The sequence below is a fragment of the Myotis yumanensis genome, unplaced genomic scaffold, assembly GCF_028538775.1.
Source record: "Myotis yumanensis isolate MYYU_CA2020_CCGP unplaced genomic scaffold, mMyoYum1.0.hap1 SCAF_10, whole genome shotgun sequence".
Lineage (NCBI taxonomy): Eukaryota > Metazoa > Chordata > Mammalia > Chiroptera > Vespertilionidae > Myotis > Myotis yumanensis.
Genome location: NW_027223761.1, coordinates 30053479 through 30066981, shown reverse-complemented (window position 1 = coordinate 30066981; position 13503 = coordinate 30053479). Strand labels below are relative to the sequence as shown.

At 45.9% G+C, this 13503-nt stretch overlaps 1 protein-coding gene across 1 annotated transcript; it reads left to right on the top strand.

Moving 5' to 3' along the window:
- The first annotated feature begins 2590 nt into the window (after positions 1–2590).
- Positions 2591–6669, top strand: LOC139019041 (serum amyloid A-2 protein-like). Its single transcript, XM_070428206.1, has 4 exons — positions 2591–2632; positions 3288–3382; positions 5818–5956; positions 6379–6669. The coding sequence occupies exons 2-4, from the start codon at positions 3292–3294 to the stop codon at positions 6539–6541; spliced, it is 393 nt and encodes a 130-aa protein (XP_070284307.1). The 5' UTR covers positions 2591–2632; positions 3288–3291; the 3' UTR covers positions 6542–6669.
- The last annotated feature ends 6834 nt before the right edge of the window (positions 6670–13503 follow it).

The window sequence follows — 13503 nt, the reverse complement described above, 5'->3', positions numbered from 1 at the left end:
CAGGTCTGCCGCTGACTTTGTGGCAGTGTGGGTGGTAACCTGGACAAATGATCACAAGAAGTGAAGTGGAAAAGCAGAATGTAAAATGGCAGGTATTATATCCTCCGTCTTCACGTATTCGTACATGTACACACACCTAGAAAATAGATTGGAGGCCAAACAGGAAGGGTCTGCAGAGGTTCTCCCTACCGCCTGCCCCTCTAGGTGGTGAAATTTTGTTTATACTTATTTTACATTTTTCAGGAAACCTGAGCCTTGAGCTAAGAACCTGTTCATTCATTGAACCTTCCTAGGCACTAATAATGAATGGTGAAAAAAGCAACCACCCAGGTCCTATTCTCACTGTTATTCCAATGTTGAGATATAGAAAAACAGCACATGCCTATTCATAATACAGTCACACGTGTGTGCCTCTGCCTCTGTCCTCACACACACAAAAACCAGAACAACACTAAAGGTGCAAACACATACATAAATATAAACAATGCATCCACACTAATATAGATGACAACGAAATAAAATTTGATAAATGGGTCAGGGTCACATGTAAAAATGTATAATGGAAGATCAAAGAAAAAGGATGTCACTAATTTCCATGGCCCATGGCCCTTCTGTTCATAATCTTATCCAACTCTTCCTTTTCCGTAGATTCTGTTTCCTCTCAGGCCTACATATATTTGAGGGTTAACTGTGTGTTCCAGCACTGAGCCTTGAAATCTATAATCTCAACTAATGTCTGGTAAAATCAGTTTCTTCACGATAAAAAGGAGAAAATGTCCACTCTGTTCTTGCTGCTACAAGAATAGCACAAAGGGTAATAAAAACTGTATTTGCTAAAATCATTCCCAACAAGGCAGTTTTTTATAACAATAAAACAGACTTCAGAGAATGTCACTATGTCCTGTGTGTCACTCCTACACTACATTATAGCAAGTTTCATAATACACACACACACACACACACACACACACACACATACATATATTTACAAACTAGAGGCCTGGTGCATGAAATTTGTGCACAGGAGGAGGGGGTCCCTCAGCCCAGCCTGCACCCTCTCCAATCCGGGACCCCTCAGGGGATGTCTGATTGCCAGTTTCTAAGCTGGCAGTTGAACATCCCTCTCACAATCCAGGACTGCTGGCTCCTAATTGCTCACCTGCCTGCCTGCCTGATTGCCCCTAACCACTCTGCCTGCCTGCCTGATTACCCCTAACCCCCCTGCCTGACTGCCTGCCTGATCACCCCTAACCACCTCTGCCTGCTGGCCTGATCACTCCTAACTGCTCCCCTGCTGGCCTGATTGCCCCTAACTGCTCCCCTGCCTGCCTGATCGCCTCTAACTCCTCTGCCTGCCTGATTGCCCCTAATTGCCTCTGCCTCACCCCGACACCACATCTTTGTCTGGAAGGATGTCCGGATGTCCGGAATGTCATTCAGCTATCCGGTCTAACTAGCATATTACGCTTTCATTAGTGTATAGATAGATAGATAGATAGATAGATAGATAGATAGATAGATATAGATATAGATATAGATATATGTAGATATATGTAGATATATGTAGATATATAGATATATATTAATTTCAGAGAGGAAGAGAGAGGGAGGGTGAGATAGAAACATCAATGATGGGAGAGAAACATTGATCAGCTGCCTCCTGCATGCCTCACATCAGGGACTGAGCCTGCAACTCGGGCATGTGTCCTGACCAGGAATCAAACCATGACCTTCTGGTTCATAGGTCAATGCTCAACCACTGAGCAACACTGGCTGGGCTTTTTCTTAAATATATTTTTATTGATTTCAGGATGATGGAGAGAGAGAGATAGAGACATCAATGATGAGAGGGAACCACTGATTAGCTGCTTTCTGCACATCCCACACCAGGGATCAAGCCCACAACCTGGGCATGTGCCCTGACCAGGAATCAAACCGTGACCTCCTGGTTCATAGGGTCAACCACTGAGCCCTGCCAGCTGGGCAAGTTTTTACACTACAGTTCAACATTCCTGGGTTACAGTAAACTCCATATATAACCTGCCATTATGACCTTCCATAGCAACCAATGGTGAGCACACTTGAGTCTGGAGGACCCCCTTTTCCAGCGCAGAGTCCATCATACGGGGGTGCTGGAAGTTTTATTTTCAGGGGTTGTCTGTCCTTCCTTTCCTCATCCTGCACCCTAGGGTCCCAGCTTCATCCTGAGCTGTCTTCTTGCAATGGAGCCCATTCTGCTGTTCCACTTGCCCTATAGTCTCACACTGTTCAATCAAATCTTTTTAACATTGATTACCCTTCACAGCAAATGTCAGTACATTAGGGAAAATAAACCTTCCCCACGAGGTGTGAGACTGAAAATGGGCAGAAAACCCCAATTTGCTACATCCCTGAAAGCTGCCAGGTTGCACAATCTGGGAAACTGAGATGTGTGTGGAAAATAACCATCGTGTCCTGGATGCTGGGTTCTGACCAAGAGGAATTTCCCACATTTCAATGTTTTGCTTCAAACCTCTCTTGCCATTTGTCCCACTAGCAAAGCCTCAGTATATATAGCACCAGGCACAGTTCCCAGGCGGCGGCACAGGCAGCTCAGCTTCAGCAGGGGTGTCAGCAGGACCAAGCAGCCAAGGTGAAGTGCTAGAACTTTCCAGCACTTTTCCTCTTTGGGGGTTCTTTTTTCCACCAGCTTTCTTGTGCTGCACCACAGCTCTCTGCATCTCTCCTGAATCTACTGTTCTGACGATTAGATTTCACCAGATGGGAATACTTTTGGGATAGAGATTTGTCATATGTGTCTTCTGTGTGAAGTAGTGATGGGTAGAACAGGCATCCTACTGATATTTATAAATTAGCTCATCTCACGTGATGGAAAGGTATATTGGACACAAATTTGCAAATGTCTTTTGGGGAAGGTCTGTACAGTTGGATTTTAGGGCTGACAGGAGATGACTGAAATGAAAATTGGTTTATACAAAAGCCCATTGCAGTCTCTCATACAAGAAATCACTGGGATTCCAGTGAGACACATACAAATGGAGAACTAGGTCCTCTGGAATCCTATCTGTCTGTCTAACTACATATATCAGCTATCTATCTATCTATCTATCTACATATGTATATCTATATATATCTATATATCTATATCTGTATATATATATTCTCAACATATATTTATATATCTAATTGTGTTGGGTTTATCTTTGGAATACAAGAATGGGTCGACATTATCCCCTGAAAAAAAAAATTAAACGTATTATTCCTGGTATGTCTCCTTCACTGTGCAGCAGGATGAAGCTTTCCATTATCATCATTTTCTGCTCCCTCATCCTGGGCGTCAGCAGCCAGAGATGGCTAAGTTTCCTCAAGGAAGCTGGTCAAGGTAAGAGCCAGAGGCTGTAGGGGCTGCATCTGGCTTCCCCAAGACTTACGTGAGTAAAGGCCACATCCCCACTGGGCAAAGGCCACAGTGGGTAGGAAAGAATTACTATTTTTATGATAGGACTTCCCCAGACTTTTATTTCAATTGAAATATATTTAATATATATCATTATATAGATTTAAGGTATATAACATGTTCTTGATGCATTTATATATTGTAATATGATTGCCTTTGTAGAGATAATTAGCACCTCAATCACATTACATAATTATCCTTCCATTTTAGTAGTTGGAATAGTTAAGATCTAGTCTCTTAGCAAGTTTTATAATTATCATGCAATATTGTTGTCTATATTCACTGTACTGTGCATTAGACCTCTGGGGCTTATTCTAGTTGTACATAAGTTTGTATCCTTAAAGAACATCTGTCCTTTACCCCCAACTCCAGGCTTTTCTGGATAACTTTGCATCCTTTTATGGGGACCCCAGGTCTGAGTCCACATAAAGTATAAGCCCCAACTTTCATCACAAGTATGGAAGAGATCTAGACTCAGGGGGGTCATGTTCCCTAAATACAAATGGTGCTCTATGGCCCCCTAGAGGGAACTCAGGAACAGCTCATTTCTAAATCTCAGGTAGCCATGAAGCTGGTGAGCCAAACTTAGAGTGTGTTCCCACACCTCACCCACTTAGTAATTACAACCAAGGTTAGCTGAGCTTTTAACACCTGCTAGGCACTGCTATAGGAGATTTCCATGAATGAATGGACACGTTTTCATCCTCAGGAATTAATCCTTATCCTGCAATGTAGGTACCATCACCACTCAATAGAGAAACAGAAGCACCAAGAGAATAAGATACCTAACATGGTCCCAAGGCGGAGCAGGACTTAGCCCAGGTCATAGAGCTCCGAAGACGTTGCTATTAACGCAGTAGACTGCCTCCCGGACAAGACTGCACGTGGAAGAGTGAGGGATTTGTGAGCACGTATTCTGTTCTTTATCTGAGCAAATGGCAAATGGTGGGGATGGGGTGCGTTTGGAAGGCAACTCTGTAGAGCTGCTCTCCCACAATTAATTGCCTGATGGTGGTTCTGCTGGGGCTGAGACCTGGCCAGAAACCAGCAAGAGCTATACACCCATGGTAAAGTGGCAAGAAGGTGTTATTTCACAGAATTATTCTGCTGTTATTTTTCTGTGATTGTCCCTGTTTACAATGTTAGGAGAGCCGACATGAGAATCACTGGGTTCTGGGGTGCTTTGTGAAATGCAGACACCTGGGTGCACACACCCCTCGGTAAATTCCAATTCTTCGGCCGAGCCTGAAATCCAGCCTTTTCTGAGCACCCCAGCTGGCGCTGTGCACACTAAAGGCTGAGCACAAACCCCTCCAGGTTTGCTGCCCGCGAGTGACAAAATGTGTTGGGCACTTGTGAAATACTTATTATGCAAGTCTGGACTCCAAGAATGTGTTTAAATGAGTAACTCCGAGTAAAAATGTTGCACCTCTCAATAAAGCTATCTTTCTGAACACCAAAAAGAAAGAAATGCATAAAATGAAGATAACTTACCTCATGGAGGTATTATATAAGCTATAAATTCAATTGTACATTGCATTTTGCGCTTTTTCTATTCAGCTAATTTTTAAAAATCGTTGCCTTTTTATTCTAGCTTGACCAGATTCCTTCCATCCATAACTCTCTGACCTTCATCTCAGTTTAGTTCATTTTTTTGTTCCCCCTTCCTACAGACTAGAGAAATGATGGTATATTAAACACCTACAATGTTCTCAACATTATACAGAATTTTCTCAGTTCTTCTGGGAGAGGCAGTACTTGGCCATTTTATTGGGAGGACACTGGCCTTTAGAGCTGGTGGGTCAGTTGCCCTTGTTCTATACCTATTATCCCCCTTTTTTAAAGCTCTCATAAGGAACACAGCACTTTTATTGCCTGGATTGAACTCTGACAGTTGCCAAGGTGCCAAATGTGCCCAGATGTTCAGATGTACTCAGGACAAGTTGTCCTCCCTTTGCCCACGGGGACGAGTGTCTCCCATTGACTAGGTTGGGAGCACTGTGCTTCTGAACCTCCCTCAGAATCACCTTTGTTCTCACACCTGTCCAGGTGGAGGTTTCTTGTACAACTAAACATCCCTTCAGGACCACCCCGCCTCTCCCTTGCACGCATCACACAGCCAACACTAAGTGGCAGCAGATATGAGAATGGGGCCTAACAGAATAAAACTTGTACCAAGTGTGATTCTAATAACATTAACCCAGAAACTAAAATGCAAAATATATATATATTTATCTCAAACTAGTATAATCTCCAAGGGTTTAGTCAAACGCTGAAATCATGCAATCAGTAGAAGGAAATGTTTTATTCCTCTATTATGCCAAGATGTGATTACCTTCATCTCACATTTTCCTTCCCAGGAGCCAAAGACATGTGGAGAGCCTACTCTGACATGAGAGAAGCCAATTACAAAAACTCAGACAAATACTTCCACGCCCGGGGGAACTATGACGCTGCCCAAAGGGGACCTGGTGGTGCCTGGGCTACCAAAGTGATCAGGTAACCTGGCTCCTGGGGATGCTGGATGTGTGAGCAGAGCTTGGCTGACTTTGGGGATGTGGAGGGTGTAGGCCCTAAAGAAGGACCCTGTTGGGTCTGTGGGCTCCTCCTCATGTTCTTTCTTCCACCTTCTCCATCCCTGCCCAGCGCAAGGCCTGGGCTGCCAGCAGAGCCAGAGAATGGCTTGTGGGCCTGTCCCCCAAAAAGATAAACTGAGAGCCAAGGACTGATTCCCCTCCCCCAGGTGCTGTTCTCCCAGGGGGAGGGGTCACCCCAGGACTGAGTGAGCTGGGCCCAGGCAGGGTGATTGCTTAGCCTCATTCCAGGCTCCTCTCAGAGTCATTAATCCCTTGGAAAGGGGAGGGTGGGGCTATTTCTCCTCAGCCCCTGATTCACCTCCTACCTGCCCTCCTCCATTCCAGTGATGCCAGAGAGACTTATCCGAGACTCACTGACTTGGTTAAGCATGGAGACAGCGGCCATGGATTGGAGGACCGAACGGCCGACCAGGAAGCCAACAGATGGGGCCGGAGTGGCAAAGACCCCAATCGCTACAGACCTCCTGGCCTGCCTGCCAAGTACTGAGCTCCTTCACTCTGCTCTCAGGAGACGGGGCTGTGAGCCCCTAAGGACAGGGACCCCTAGTCATTGAGTTCTATATCCCCAGATGCTGACAGAGGGCACACATATCTGTGTAATAAAAGCTCAAGAGTTTGAACGTTGAAAACTTCATGTTATTCTTTAGTATACGGACTGCCCATTTGGTACCACGGGGTGAGGGATGGACACCCACATGAAGGCAGAGCCTGTGCCTGAGTGTTTTTCTAGAGCCATGGTCAGCAAACCACGGCTCAAGAGGCACATGCAGCTCTTTGGCCCCTTGAGTGTGGCTCTTCCATAAAATACCACGTGCGGGCGCGCACATACAGTGCGATTGAAACTTCGTGGCCCATGCACAGAAGTCGGTATTTTGTGGAAGAGCCACACTCAAGGGGCCAAAGAGCCGCATGTGGCTCGCGAGCCGCAGTTTGCCAACCACTGGTCTAGGGGACACAATCTCAGCGTCATACAGGGCAGATGCCCTGCATCAAGCCTTCCCCTAATCAGAGTAGCTCAGTCCAGACCCCCCAAAGTTTGTCAACTTTGGCTAGTGGCACCCAGCAAGCTTTTTCTGCCATCTAGTGTGCACACACTGTGTTTGCTATCCCTTAGAAGTCAATCTCCAGTTACTAGTTAGTATATCTTGACGTTAACCCTCCTTCCTCAGGTTCCTGGCTGCTTTCTCTCTCCTGACTGAAAAAGGGGTCTCCAAGTGCAAGGCCTTCCACGAGGGCTCCCCCGGCAACACAGACTCAGTGTTGATGCCTCCAACCATTTCTCACCCAGGTCATGCTGAGGCCTCTCTGGTTATTTTTTTTGCTCTTCCCAGGCCTCTCTGTGTCCTGACCCTTGCTCTGCCTCCAAGCCTGGTCCCTCAGTGGCCCCTCTCCAGTAGTCTCTGGGAGCCTAATCCCAGGAGTCCGACAAGTGATATCTTGGCCTCTGCAATGCCAGCTCCTACCCTGATGACATCTGCAGAAGTTGCTTTCATTCTCCCTTATTAATTTGTCACATCTTCACTCCCACTGTCTTTGAATTCATATTCACATAACAATTCTGCTTCTGGAAGAGCTTCCCGGTAGCCCACGCACCACATCCTGGGGCAGTTTCTGGTTCCCACAGCCCTTCACTCACATCTGTGAAATCTTCTTCACCCTCTCCCCTCAGAGGCAGCTTTTCATGGCTAGACCAGTGAATTTCTTAAGTGTGGGCCACTGCCTTGCTTCATTTGCTGTAGTGACAGACTGGGGAGCAACACAGGGCCAGAGCAAGGCCAACATGAGGAGGTATTATAGCAGGGGTCCTCAAACTACGGCCCGCGGGCCACATGCAAATACAAATACTGTATTTGTTCCCGTTTTGTTTTTTTACTTCAAAATAAGATATGTGCAGTATGCATAGGAATTTGTTCATAGTTTTTTTTTAAACTATGGTCCGGCCCTCCAACTGTCTGAGGGACAGTGAACTGGCCCCGTTTAAAAAGTTTGAGGACCTCTGTATTATAGTCAGACATGAATAAAGCTTCAGAGCTGGAGCTCATCCCACCAGGAACTTCCGAGGGACAGAGTAGAAGGTGACCCAGCACAATCCCCGGGAGTGAAATACAAGCACCTATCAACCGGCTTCCGCCGCCATTGTCAGGGGCGGGCCCTCGAATGTTCACTTGCTTACATTTCACTGCTGTGCACGTGTGAGTGCCCAGTGAGTTTTCCTGGGGCGGGATGTACAGTCATGGAGCAGCCGCAAAGCCAGGTGCTGCCAGGCTGCACCTCATGAGAAGGGTCAAAGCCATGTGGAACTCCTCACTGTAGCAGTGGCTGGAAACGCCCAGGGGCAGAGCGTCTGAAGGGGTGCATAGCCTTGTCTGATACACACACCCTGTGTCTTTCTAAAGCCTGCGGAATAGCACACGCCTCCCCAAGGTGTGGACACGGTACATTCTCTCAGGAATGAAGGGACTGATGGAATCTCAGGCTGAGAATAAAAGAAAGAAGAGGAAATTGCACTGGTCAGCCAAGAGGGGAGAGAGGCAGGCGCCTCTGGGAAGGACAGAGAAATGTAAATACCATGGACTTGTGAAATGAACCAGCCATGAACCCTGTGACCCCACGCAGACAGAGCCAATGGAGATAAGTTCTTTTTATTTTAATATATTTTATTGATTTTTTTACAGAGAGGAAGGGAGAGGGATAGAGATTTAGAAACCTCAATCAGCTGCCTCCTGCACACCTCCTACTGGGGATGTGCCCGCAACCAAAGGTACATGCCCTTGACCAGAATCAAACCTGGAACCCTTCAGTCCGCAGGCAAACCGGTTAGGGCAATAGGTTCTGATACTAATGACCAGCAAGTTTTTGTTAGCTAGGGGTTGGCCCCAAACTTCAAAGCTGAACTGTGTGTGGAGGCTGGGCTGCACTGCTGGGTCTGGGCTGAAAGTCCAAATAGTGTCTCCTCTAATTCCAAACTCCATCTCCAATCCCTAGGGCGTGAAGGCCATGCCAATCAGCACCCACAAGCCTGGGAGGAGGGAACCAGAGAACCAGAGCTGGTGTCTGACCCAGTGGAGCCCAGTTCCCAGGAACACCTCACAGAAAGCCATTTCTCCAAAATTATTCAAGTCTAAATAAACTGAGAACAGAACAAGCTGTGTAACTGCTCTATGTCAATGCCTTTAGTTAATTAAGGCTAAGTTGCTGGGGAAAATACAGAAGCTTAAGAAATACAGAAATTTATGTTTCACATAAGTTTGTGGTGAGTGATCCCCTACCAGGGGCCTGGGCTCTGCACTGTCTCAGATTCCTACCAGGTTCCTGCTCTACCAGACTCAGACTGAACCCTGCTGCTCAGAGGGGGTCAGGGACCAGAAGCTTCAGCACCACCCGGGTCCCATCAGAAATGCAACATCTCAGGCCCCACCTCCCTCTGGTCCCCTGTGGCAGCCAGGACCACTTGCAGAGCGTGTGGGCAGCCGTGCAAAGCAAAAACGTGGGACCTTTGTTCACAAATTCTTAAAAATTCCAAAATGGTGCCCTGACCGGTTTGGCTCAGTGGATAGAGAATTGGCCTGCAGACTGAAGGGTCCCAGGTTCGATTCCTGTCAAGGGCATGTACCTTGGCTGCAGGCACATCCCCAGTGGGGGGTGTGCAGGAGGCAGCTGATCGATGTTTCTCTCATTGATGTTTCTAACTCTCTATCCCTCTCACTTCCTCTCTGTAAAAAATCAATAAAATATATTTATTTAAAAAAATTTAATTTATAAAAAAATTCTAAAATGGTGAAAGCAAGGCATTAAGCCAAGCTCAGGGCTCAGCTAAGCTGGGGCTCTGCATGCCGCACAGGCCTCAGGCCGTGAAACAGGCAGTTCACTGGGAAAAGCTCCACAGCCAGGGGGCTGAGAGCACTGAGACTGTCACCAGAGCCAGGCTTTGCCTCCAAACATCAGGTGTAAATATGCCTCGATCACCAGGGGAGATACAGTAACTGAACTCAGATTGAGTCAGAATCATCCATCTGGAATGGGCAAGACGGGAGCCACAATCTGGGAAAACCTCCGTATTGAGGACAGAGCTGTGCCCGTTAGTATTTGTCTTAGCCTCTGGAAGAACCACCAAGTGGGGATTTTCCCGGCCTCCCTTGTGTTCTGTATTTGATCCACAGACCAGGGTTGTCCGGAAACTTCAGGCTCCTCATCTCAGCCAGCAGCTCTGGGTTGTTATTCAGGAAGTTCCTGAATCCTGATTTCTTCTACATGATGGGTGGGCAAAGCTGGCTGTGGCTCTAGCCCAGCCGTGGGCAAACTACAGCCCTCGGGCTGGATCCGGCCCGTTTGAAATGAATAAAACTAAAAAAAAAAACGACCATACCCTTTTATGTAATGATGTTTACTTTGAATTTATATTAGTTCACACAAACACTCCATCCATGCTTTTGTTCCGGCCCTCCGGTCCAGTTTAAGAACCCATTGTGGCCCTCCAGTCAAAAAGTTTGCCCACCCCTTCTCTAGCCTCACTCTGAAAGCAGAGGGGAGCCACCGAGAGCTTCTGATCAAGGCTGTGCCTTGAGTGGACAAGAATTCTGACAGTGGATCTCCTGTTCACTTCCTGACACCAAGACAAGCACTCCTGCTCGGGGGGCCCTGGTTTATCTACCAAGAAGGATAACTCTACATCTAAATCCAGGAGCAATGCGAGGTGGGAAGCAGTTGAGGCAGATTAAATTAGTCCCCAGACCTACAGGTTCCAGGTCTGGGCACTATCCCTTTTTATCAAGCTGCTGTGGTGATTCTGATGTAGCAGGTTTGTCAATCAGCTGACTGGATGGTCCCTAAGGTTGCTTACATTTCCATGCACTGAGACTGAGAGGTGGTGGTGGGAAGGCAGAGTTTAGAAGTGAAGAAGGTTCTCAGGAGACTGCTGCAGCTGTCTAGGCAAGAGGTAATGGGAATGTGGGTGGTGGCAAGAGAATGGAAAAATATCACCACATAGAATTGAGAGGATTTACCTAGTAATTGGCAATGTTAGAAGAAAAAAATCAACTGAGTCTGTGGGCCAGGACATCTTTTTTAGGGGAAGAGATCAGGAAGGGTTTTCATCATGCAGATTGCCTCTTATTTCTATGGGAGGTGGAGAGGGTCCACAGTGCAGATTATCTCCTTGGTGTTAACCAGAAAATTCCAGACTAGTTGATTAAGGTTATGTTTCCAGGAGAGGCTGAAAGTACAATTGGATCAAGTTTTAAAATCTAGATTTGGCAGCATGTGCCTTTTTGAGCCTGCTGCTTTCTCTTTAACAATTCCCTTTTGATCAGACACTCAGTTTAATTAAGAGATACGATAAAAATTCAGGCATTAGCCCTAACTGGTTTGGCTCAATGGATAGAGCATCGGCCTGAAGACTGAAGGCTCCCAGGTTTGCTTCTGGTCAAGGGCATGTCCCTTGGTTGCGGGCACATCCCCAATTAGGGGGTGTGCAGGAGGCAGCTGAATCGATGTTTCTCTCTCATCGATGTTTCTAACTCTCTATCCCTCACCCTTCCTCTCTGTAAAAAATCAATAAAAAAATTTTTTTTTAAAAAAAATCAGGCATTAGTATCACTCTCAGTTACCACTCTGCAGCTCTGCTGGGCCTTGGTGTGGCATATTTGCTCAGTCTCTGTGACCTGGTCTTTGGTTTTCTCTTTAACAGCAGGGAGGGCTGAGAAGGGGGAAGTAGCAAGGTGACTACAGGTTTTAAGCCATGACCAGAGCAGTGACAAATTTAATATGTGCAAGGAAGGTATGAACTTCAATTTTGGTCTTCCCACTTTCTCGGAATTGTGTAAAATAATTTACATGGGTCTGATCACCAATGAGTGAAATGATAGTCTAAACCTTTCAAACAACAGCTAACATTTCTCACCCATATAGCATGTCACTATGCAGTCCAGTTTAGTCTCATTTAATGGTCACTACTAGGTATCTCTGACCTTAACTTTCTATGTGCCTGGTACTGTACTATGTGCTTCATACTTATTACTTCATTAGTGGGTGCTAACATTAGCCCCATTTTATAGATGAGGAAACTGAAACTTAGAGGAACATAAATAACTTCCCAAAGGTTAGATAGAAAAAGACAGGACATTCAAAGCCAGAGTCTCAGAACTCAGACTCTCACCACTATGCTATCCTGCAGCCCTCCTAAACTGCTGTCCAGTGTATAAACAAAAGTAAAAGTGAGGCAACCATGAAGCACAGCCTGCCTAGAAATTTTAGCAAGTCACAGATACAAGCTGCATTTGAAAACATTGCCTAATATCCAGATTGACTGTTCAAATTTAAATATTCAACTAAAGGGGTTTTTTGTTTTTAGTTTGCCTTGGAAAATGAATTCTGATGATGTGAGATTTTTTTTTTTAATGCTAAAAATTTCCCTCTGTCCCCTTCTGGTAAATGAGGATTGCTGTAATATACTCTAGAAATATATGTTGGGAAATGACTGCACAATCGCGCCAGGTCAGGCTGTCTCCTTCTTCCGAGATTTCCTCTGGGTTGTCTTTTGGACAGTCACGTTGTAATGACAAAAGCTGACAGTGAAGGGCGATCTCTGACTCTCTACCTTAGTAGACTCATATTCAATATAATCCATACAGCCCAAATCCAGCTGATGCTAGTGGGTATGAGATTGTGAGTTATAAGGAGAAATATGCATATATTTGGTCTTGGTTCCAGTTTCTGAAACTGACCTCCTAAAACCCTAGAAATTTTCCAAGTGATGAGTTGAGGGAGAGGTCGTTTTTGTATTAATGAGGTGACTGTAGACTGCACCTAATATTGGGGGCTGGTTGCCACTGGGACCAGCCACCTGATTAGAGTATTGTAACTTTCAGCCTCACCCCCCACACAGGCCCCACCTTCAGGGAGGAAAGAGGGGCTAGAGACGGAATTTCTATTGCCAATGACCAATGATTTAATCAGTTGCGCCTATGCAATTCAGTCTTCATAAAAACCCAAAAGGACTGGGTTCCAAAGCGTCTGGTTTGGTGAACATGTGGAGATTCAGGGAGAGAGGAGCTCAGAGAGGGCACGGAAGCTCCTTGCCCTTTTCTTACACCTTGTCCTATGCAACAACTCCATGTGACTGTTACTCAGTTATATTCTCTCATAATAAACTGGTGATCTAGTAAGTAAATGTTTCTCTGAGCTCTGTGAGCCACTGTAGCAAATTAATCAAACACGAGGAGAGAATTGTGGGAGCCTCTGACTTGTAGCCAGTCAGAAGCACAGTAAACAACCTGGACTTGGGACTGGGTCCGAAGTGGAGGGCAGTCTTGGGAAACTGAGCTCTGACCAGAAAAAAATTCTGAAATATCTAAATTAAATTACAGGTGGCCAGAGACAGGGAGAAAGAGACAACTGGAGTTATTCAGTTAACAGCTATAATTGGAGACAAATCAAAGACTATTCACATTC